Source organism: Anomaloglossus baeobatrachus, chromosome 2 (assembly GCF_048569485.1).
Source record: "Anomaloglossus baeobatrachus isolate aAnoBae1 chromosome 2, aAnoBae1.hap1, whole genome shotgun sequence".
Taxonomy (NCBI): domain Eukaryota; kingdom Metazoa; phylum Chordata; class Amphibia; order Anura; family Aromobatidae; genus Anomaloglossus; species Anomaloglossus baeobatrachus.
In genome coordinates, this window is record NC_134354.1 from 699807841 (window position 1) to 699817190 (window position 9350).

Sequence of the window (9350 nt, forward strand, 5' to 3'; positions counted from 1 at the left end):
TTTTGACTTAGAAATGACTGACAAACATCTTGTTATGGGAATAAGAACGCAACAGTTTGTTATGGGAGTATAAGTCATTATGTTAATTTCTCTTGCTGGGAATATGTAATTCACGCCTTTAATGAATATGTATGCTGCATAGTTACACCCTAATCAAATCTGTATAACCTTGTAATGTAAACAAAATAATGCAGTTTCTTTTTGGGAGCCGCACGTCTCCTAGCCTTTACGTGTATAACGGTGTCTGCCTGTTTTCATTGAAGGCTAAAGGGAGGGCAGAGGGGGGTCACCGGTACCCTCTCTCATTTGGGCATCGCTGGCAATAGCTGTGACCGTTAGGTCAACCTAACATTATCTGGCGCCCGAACAGGGACCCGTGTTTGTAATCCCAGGACGCAGTGGACTGTCTTGCCAAGCCGAGGAGGAGGTGACCAGACGTGGGGACCAGAAACACCTGGCCAGGTAAGAGTTGAACCTTATTCTTCTCTTTATGCTCCCCATCTCTGTTCAGTTCCTTCCTCAACGCGCAAAAGGTGCACTGTGAGTAGATACTGGGTTATTGGCGGGTTTCTACTGAACTCTGAAAGAGCCTTGCCAGCTGATGTTTTCTGTGCCTTGTTTGGTTGTTTGCTTGTTCGTTTCTCTGTGTTTCTCTGCCTCTCCGTGTGTCGCGTGTCTGCTCTCCTGCGCTTTACTTCTGTGCTGTTGTTCTTGTTGGTTGTCATAGATTCCATACATCAGTGAGTGTTGAAAGGGAATAGTGTACCTGCTCTGTCCAATGGATGTGATATTCACTGCCCTAGTGTTAGTGGGAATAGCCCTGTTTGCCATTGCCATCGGATATAGAGTGTACCTGTGGTACAAGAAGGGCAACCCAGCGCCATTCAACATTCTCAGCCCCCTCTGAACAGTTAGGACACCACCTTTCAGTAGGAATACAGATTAAGAGTCAGTCTCTGGGTACTTCCAGGAAAGGTGGTTCTAGACCTCACCTTAGGTAGGAATACAAAAGGAGTTAGTCTCTGAGTATCTCCAGGATAGGTAGGTTTAGTCCAAAGGACGTTCAAGGGTCTAAAAGCTGAAGAAGATAGACGAAGAATGGGACAAGGAATATCAAAAGACAGAAGAGCTGGATGCACCCTGCAACATCTCATTATGTGTTATCATGGCAAGAAGACAGCCAGTCAGTCCAAGGAAGTTTTCAAGACATTTGGATTGAAGGGGAAGGATCAATTGGACCCCAACAAATGGAATACAATAACAGCTACTAGAGCAGGAGTGATAGCAGATAAATCATGGACTAAACTGATCAGAACTCTTTCTGACATGGCAAAAACAGCCCACGATCAAGGTTGGATATACCATGAAGAATCAGACACATGGGAAGAAGCTGGGAAGCAAGCTAATAAGGATCAACAGCCTCCTCCGTACCTGTCAGCTACTCCTGGAACGACTCCAAAAATAGCAGGATCCCCGGAATGGACCTGCACAAACTGTGACCAACAAAATCCGGACTGGAGTGAAAAATGCCTAGCCTGTGGAGCTCCACAGCACAAGCTACAAGCCACAGCACCAGTGCCTCTTTATCCCGTAGTGGAAAGAAGAGTCCTGATAAGACCACCTGTTAATCCACAAAACCCAGATGCTCCTAGAGATGCAGTTCCCCGTACATATGAAGACTACGTACCCTGGACTCCAGCCGAGCAGATGGCTTTTCTGCAAAATGCTCCAGATCCGACTAGAAACCCAGTCAGTTTTTCACGTTACCTGAACCAAATACAGGTCTCCTACAGAAGCACTTGGTTGGACATGGAAGGTTTGTGTAGAGTTAAAATGTCTCCCGAACTGTATGCCAAACTCACTGCCCACCTGGCAGGACATGCTCCGGACGATACCCGTAATGTGGAATCGGGCCAAGACTTCATGATAAGACTCAATCTCTTCTGTGCCCAGGAGCAAAGAACTAAGGGCACAATGGGACCAGTGCATCAAGGTCCTGTGGAGAATGTCAGCTCATTTTACTACAGATTGATGCAGTCATTCGCAGATGAAGGGCTGGACTTACAAGCGGGTGCAATACGTCGCCTGATGGTAAGATCCTTCATGGATGGAATACATGCACCTCTGGCAGAAAGATTGAAAGCGTGCTGCCCAGAATGGAGGAACATGGAAGACATAGATCTTCTAGTCAACAAAGCAAGTGGCTTAGAAACCGACGCAAAGGATAAAAGGAGCAACAAGAAAGTTGTCATAGCAGCAGTGGACGGTGAGCCAGAAGGTACAAGAAAGAAGGCACCGACCTGCTACTATTGTGGAATCAGAGGACATGTGATCAGAGACTGTAGAAAGAAGAAGAGGGACACTCAAAACCGACCCGAGAGTCAGGAGGAGAAGACTGCCTGACTTGCGGCAGCACGGGATAGGGATGCCAGAGGTCCATTTATACATGTCCCCCTTCACATTGGCAACAAGGAAATAAGAGCTTTAGTGGACTCAGGAGCCTCTCGCTCCGTACTCCCCAAGAATCTGGTGCCTGAAGGATCCATCTCCTCTGAAGCTACTGTAGTATCCGGATTTGATGGACAAGCCCAGATAATCCGAATAACACATCCACTGAAGGTGAAACTGGGACCACACATGTTCGTGTCTAAATTCTTAGTGTCCCCCCTGGGTGGAGATGCCCTAGTGGGAGCAGATCTACTATCAAGACTGCAAGCTCAGATTGTCTACAATGAAGATGGATCGGCTATCCTGCAAATTCCAGAAGATATCCCAGAAGAAGTCCTGTGCACTCTTCAGATGATAGAAGACCAACCAGAATCTGAAGTTACACATGAAGTAAACACGGACCCAATACTTCTACAAGTTCCTACAAAACTCTGGTCCACATCAAAAACTGACCTCGGCACACTACCCGTGCCCCCCGTAAAGGTTTCAGTCAAGCCTGGAATTATACCACCGCAGCTGAGACAATACCCTCTTAATGTTCAACAGGAAGCTGCCCTAGATTACCAGATAAAAGAACTGTTGAAGTCTGGAGCCCTCAGAATTACTAAGTCTCCTTACAACACTCCGTTGTTTCCTGTTAAGAAGAGACAAGTAAAAAAAGGTGATCCAGTTACGTACCGGATGGTACACGATCTGAGGGCAGTGAACTCAATACTGGAGCCCCTCACCCCTGTTGTACCAAATCCACATACGCTGCTTACACAGGTGCCGGCTACATCCACCCATTACACGGTCATAGACCTTGCTAATGCTTTTTTCTCAGTACCACTGGACCCAGCATGCCAAGATTTCTTTGCATTCACACACAAGCAAAATCAATATACATGGACACGCCTGCCCCAAGGTATGCAACATTCTCCTACGCTATATACTCAGGCAATGAGCAATGTACTTCGGGGCTGGGAACCCCCTGAGCACTGTGTCCTTCTTCAGTACGTGGATGATTTACTACTGTGTTGCCCTAGTGAAGAAAAATGTAAAATGGCTTCAATAAGTCTTCTTACCTTTCTGGCAGAAGTAGGATGCAAAGCGAGCAGAGATAAATTGCAGTTCTGCAAAACGAGGGTCACTTTCCTGGGCCATTGCCTTTCTGCAGGACAAAAACACCTCAGCCCGGACAGACAAGAAGTTATCAGGAAAGCAAGCATTCCTAGAAATCTCAAACAACTCAGAGGATTTTTAGGGCTAATATCTTTCTGCAGACAGTGGATTCCCAATGCATCGCTACTCATGCAACCGCTGTATGATTGCACAAAGAATATTCCTTTCTCCCTCACAGAAGAAGCTCAACAAAATTTTCAAAAGCTCAAGGAACTAGTGATTGATGCACCTGCTCTGGCACTCCCAAACTATGATCTCACCTTTAATCTGTTCGTAGCAGAGCTTCAAGGATTTGCCGTAGGAGTACTCACCCAGAAAACGGACAAACATCACATAATCGGGTACTACTCCTCTCAACTCGACAACGTTACCAGAGCAGCACCAACCTGTGTCCGTGCTGTTACAGCAGTTTCAAACATACTGCAGAAAGCATCTGAGATCTCACTAGATTTCCCGACTACCATCCTTACCAGCCATGACATTTATGCTGTTCTCAATCAAGTGCAGTTGAAACATCTCTCCATGGCAAGACAAGTCAGACTCCAGTGCACGCTGTTGCTACCCCCAAACATCTCATTTGCTCGAGTTACAAGTCTAAACCTTGCTGATCTGCTGATCTTCACAAGTTTAGAAGGGGGGACAGAAGAGAGGACAGAAGAGAGTGACAAACGTACCAGCGCACCATTTGATCATGATTGTCAGGAACTCATTGAACATGAGGCAAAGCCCCTGCACAATATTCAGGCAACACCGCTTACAAATCCAGACTTTGAACTTTTTGTGGATGGTAGCAGATACGCTGATGAAGCAGGCAAGTTCCACACCGGATTTGCAGTAGTGACTCTATATGCAGTCCTAGCCAAACAACCGCTACCTCCACGCATATCTGCTCAAGAAGCAGAACTTCTTGCCCTCATTTGGGCAATTGAGTTTCTGGAAGAACGAACAGCGAACATCTACACGGACTCAGCCTATGCACATGGCATTGTGCACGATTTTGGCACCATCTGGCAGACTAGAGGATTCCTCACAGCAACAGGAAATCCCATCAGGCATGGAGCCTCAGTGAAGAAACTAATGGAAGTAGCCTTGATACCAAAACAGCTAGCAATCATAAAGGTTGCTGCCCACACCAAGGCTCAAACACCCGAGGCAAGGGGAAATCGCTTGGCCGACCAAACAGCAAAACAAGCAGCCTTACTCCCTTTGAAGGAGACGGAAACAGTGTCAACGACGGAGGAAGAAATGCAGAACCTCTTTGAGACACAAGAAAACGCCTCTGAGGAAGAAAAGGCCGGATGGCGGGCCAAGGGGGCAGAAAAGGTGGAGGGGATTTGGCGCCTAAACTGACTTCCCGTCCTGCCACGCAGTTGGTTCCCTGCCATTTTCCAAGTACTCCACTACCCCACACATGGAAGCACAAACTCAATCATGAACCAGATGCAACCTTATTGGGTAGCCCCCGGCTTCAGACAATACGCCTCCCAGAGAATAAAGGATTGTCACATCTGTCAACAACACAATCCAGGCCAGCTAACTAAAACCCCGCAAAGACACATGCCAAAGACGTTTGCCCCATTCCAAAGAGTACAAATAGACTATATACAGTTGCCAAGACATGGCATCTACGAGTTTGTACTTGTCTGTGTAGACCTCTTCTCAGGATGGCCAGAGGCCTACCCTGTCAGCTCAGCCACGGCCCGAATTACAGCAAAGAAATTGGCCTGTGAGCTGGTACCCCGGTTTGGACTCCCTGAAGTCATAGAGTCGGACCGAGGTACTCATTTCACTGGACAAGTTTTCCAGAACACCTGTGCCCTGTTAGGCATTCAGTCAGCCTTACACACACCTTACCACCCACAGTCATCAGGGAAAGTGGAAAGGTTAAATGGGACGCTAAAGCTCAAACTAGCCAAGGCAGTGGAGGAGACTGGTAGACCATGGACAGAATGTCTCCCCATAGCTCTTTACTCTATAAGGACTACCCCGCAGGGAAAGCACAGGCTCTCACCATTTGAAATACTCTTTGGTAGTGCACCCAGATTAGGATGCTACTTCCCGCAGGAGTTACACCTGCAATGTGATAGCCTAACGTCTTATGTTGTTTCCCTGCAGAAGAGACTAACTGAAACCCACCAAAGGGTCTACTCTTCTCTACCTGATCCTGATGCTGTTCCAGGAACCCACTCCCTAAAGCCTGGTGACCGGGTCTACCTAAAGAAGCACGTGAGAAAGACCCTTGAGCCACGATTTGAAGGGCCTTTGACTGTCCAGCTGACCACTCCAACCTCCGTCAAACTCGAGGGGAGATCGACATGGGTCCATGCCAGCCACTGCAAGAAGGCCTAATACTGCTGATAAGTATTTCTATGTGTACTCCCTTTTTGGGGCCTTCTACACCACGGCAGAATTCATTTGAGACCCATCATGAAGTGTTAGCTGAAAAACTTGAGATCACAGACTGCTGGATATGTACACACGCACCTGTGACAGCCTCTTCCATGCCATACTTAGCCATACCAGTCCCAATAAACGAAGTGTTTCAATGGGGAGGCTGTTACAATAGATTATCAGTCAATGACACCAAGTATCAAAAACTGTGGAACACTAGTGTGCCCATACCAATAGTAGGGTGGGTGGATTTCCCCTGGTGGCAAGGCAATCTTACTACTGGCCTTCCCGGAACCCAGCAATATTTAGCCTTTGAAGGAAGCAGCTGGGTACCCCGTAATTACACAAAAACACCTATTATGGGCAAGATTCCAACAGAAGGAATCAAAATAAGTTTTGGGCGAACCTCTGACAGTACAGATGCATTTAAACCCTTGCTGTTAGAGAGACATCTGCATGACCATGGGTGGATATACAATTCATTGTTTCCAGAAGGCACAAATGATACTTGTTACTCCCAACCCGGAAATTTATGGTGCAATGATTCTGACCCATATGTGCCTGGCCGAGAAACCTGTGGTGAACCGTCCGCAGGGTATTGTAGTCCCCTAGGCCAACTTCCCGGATGGTGTATACTCAGAAACATATCGGCCTTTATAGATATAGTACATCGCCTCATATTACAACATTCAGCCATCTGGGATCTTCCACCGCAAACCTATTGGGTTTGTGGTTACAACGCCTACAAATGGCTACCAGTAGGAGTAAATGGCACCTGCACCTTGGCCCGTTTGACCCCTGCCACCTTCATTATCAATACCACTGATATACCGGCAGGGAAAATGCCTCTCCACCTACTGGTAAAGAGAGCAGCAGACAACAAAGACAGGCCTAGTGGCCGACCCCATGTGATTCAAATGAGTCATGTCAACAAATTTTTCAGTTCTCTTTTTATCTATCCCATGATAATGCAGATGTATGATAAGTTGGTGGACAGCACTGACTATCTTGATGATCAAATTTTTGAGGTTCTCCAAGCAGTAAATAGTACCATTGCCATACAGAGACAATTAATCATTGTAACCAACCAACATACTTTGGTACTGGATTACCTCACTGCAGCCCAAGGGGGGATGTGCCAAGTAGTAGGCCCCAGCTGTTGTCACTACATAGATCCAAAAGGAACCTTAAGAGCCCAAGCCAGTTTAACTGAGATACAAAAGCTGAGGAAAAAACATGATGAGGAGGTACTCAGAAGCTCAGATGCTTGGTGGAGCAATACCTTTTCAATGTTCAACCCTGCAAACTGGTTTAAGGGAATAGGAGGATGGTTCATGGGGATACTGCAATCAGTGTTCCAAGTGTTACTCTGTTTGGTAGTTGCTTATGTAGTGTTCAAGTTGCTAATGGCTTTGTTTTCCCGCTGCTTGAAGCAATGTAGATACAATGATTATTCAGCACCCGTATGAAATCACTAATATGCCTTTTTCTCTTCTTTACTCTTTCCTCTAGAAATCACCTTGGCGTATCATGATGAGACTCCTATCGAGAGGCATGCAGGCAGTCCTGGGTGACGGATGTGAGACGACACTCCCTGAGCAACCCGCGGCTCAGAAAGTATCTGGAGACTAGCCTGCTCGCTCTATAGTCCACAGCTTCTCGATGGCCCCCTGTCCATCAATCACGCCAATAGGGGGGATTGTGAGGAAAGAGTTAACCTTTTTCACTGACTTAGAAAAATAATAGAAATTCTCCCTGGCAAGACCGAACCAGACTTATTTGCGTAATAAACTGTGAGACCAACTTCAAGGACACAGAATGTTTTGACTTAGAAATGACTGACAAACATCTTGTTATGGGAATAAGAACGCAACAGTTTGTTATGGGAGTATAAGTCATTATGTTAATTTCTCTTGCTGGGAATATGTAATTCACGCCTTTAATGAATATGTATGCTGCATAGTTACGCCCTAATCAAATCTGTATAACCTTGTAATGTAAACAAAATAATGCAGTTTCTTTTTGGGAGCCGCACGTCTCCTAGCCTTTACGTGTATAACAGTGTCTGCCTGTTTTCATTGAAGGCTAAAGGGAGGGCAGAGGGGGGTCACCGGTACCCTCTCTCATTTGGGCATCGCTGGCAATAGCTGTGACCGTTAGGTCAACCTAACAAAACCCAGATGCTCCCAGAGATGCAGTCCCTCGTACGTATGATGACTACGTACCCTGGACTCCAGCCGAGCAGATGGCTTTCCTGCAAAATGCTCCAGACCCGACTAGAAACCCAATCAGTTTTTCACGTTACCTGAACCAAATACAGGTCTCCTATAGATTGATGCAGTTATTCGCAGATGAAGGGCTGGACTTACAAGCAGGTGCAATACGTCGCCTGATGGTAAGATCCTTCATGGATGGAATACATGCACCTCTGGCAGAAAGATTGAAAGCGTGCTGCCCAGAATGGAGGAACATGGAAGACATAGATCTTCTAGTCAACAAAGCAAGTGGCTTAGAAACCGACGCAAAGGATAAAAGGAGCAACAAGAAAGTTGTCATAGCAGCAGTGGACGGTCAGCCAGAAGGTACAAGAAGGAAGGCACCGACCTGCTACTATTGTGGGAGTCAGAGGACGTGATCAGAGACTGTAGAAAGAAGAAGAGGGACACTTAAAACTAACCCGAGAGTCAGGAGGAGAAGACTGCCTGACTTGCGGCAGCACGGGATAGGGATGCCAGAGGTCCATTTATACATGTCCCCCTTCACATTGGCAACAAGGAAATAAGAGCTTTGGTGGACTCAGGAGCCTCACGCTCCTGAACCCCAGGAACCTAGTGCCTGAAGGATCCATCTCCTCTGAAGCTACTGTAGTATCCGGAGTTGATGGACAAGCCCATATAATCCCAATAACACATCCACTGAAGGTGAAACTGGGACCATACATGTTCGTGTCTAAATTCTTAGTGTCCCCCCTGGGTGGAGATGCCCTAGTGGGAGAAGATCTACTATCAAGACTACAAGCTCAGATTGTCTACAATGAAGATGGATCTGCTATCCTGCAAATTCCAGAAGATATCCCAGAAGAAATCCTGTGCACTCTCCAGATGATAGAAGATCAACCAGAATCTGATGTTACACGTGAAGTAAACACGGATCCAATACTTCTACAAGTTCCTGCAAAACTCTGGTCCACATCAAAAACTGACCTCGGCACACTACCTGTGCCCACAGTAAAAGTTTCAGTCAAGCCTGGAATTACGCCACCGCAGCTGAGACAATCCCCCCTCCCGCTACCTCTCGCAGTACATCTGCCAGTACGTGGATGATTTACTACTGTGCTGCCCTAGATGCAA

General features: G+C 46.7%; 1 protein-coding gene across 2 annotated transcripts; it reads left to right on the forward strand.

Annotated features, from left to right (window-relative positions):
- Nucleotides 1–373: 373 nt before the first annotated feature.
- Nucleotides 374–8001, forward strand: LOC142290597 (endogenous retrovirus group PABLB member 1 Env polyprotein-like). 2 transcript variants are annotated; one of them, XM_075334555.1, is made up of 2 exons: nucleotides 374–462; nucleotides 5725–8001. In XM_075334555.1, the coding sequence occupies exon 2, from the start codon at nucleotides 5925–5927 to the stop codon at nucleotides 7467–7469; it is 1545 nt and encodes a 514-aa protein (XP_075190670.1). In that variant the 5' UTR covers nucleotides 374–462; nucleotides 5725–5924; the 3' UTR covers nucleotides 7470–8001. The 2 variants fall into 2 exon arrangements, with proteins under 2 accessions (XP_075190670.1, XP_075190671.1); XM_075334556.1 differs by having other exon boundaries at nucleotides 462–540.
- The last annotated feature ends 1349 nt before the right edge of the window (nucleotides 8002–9350 follow it).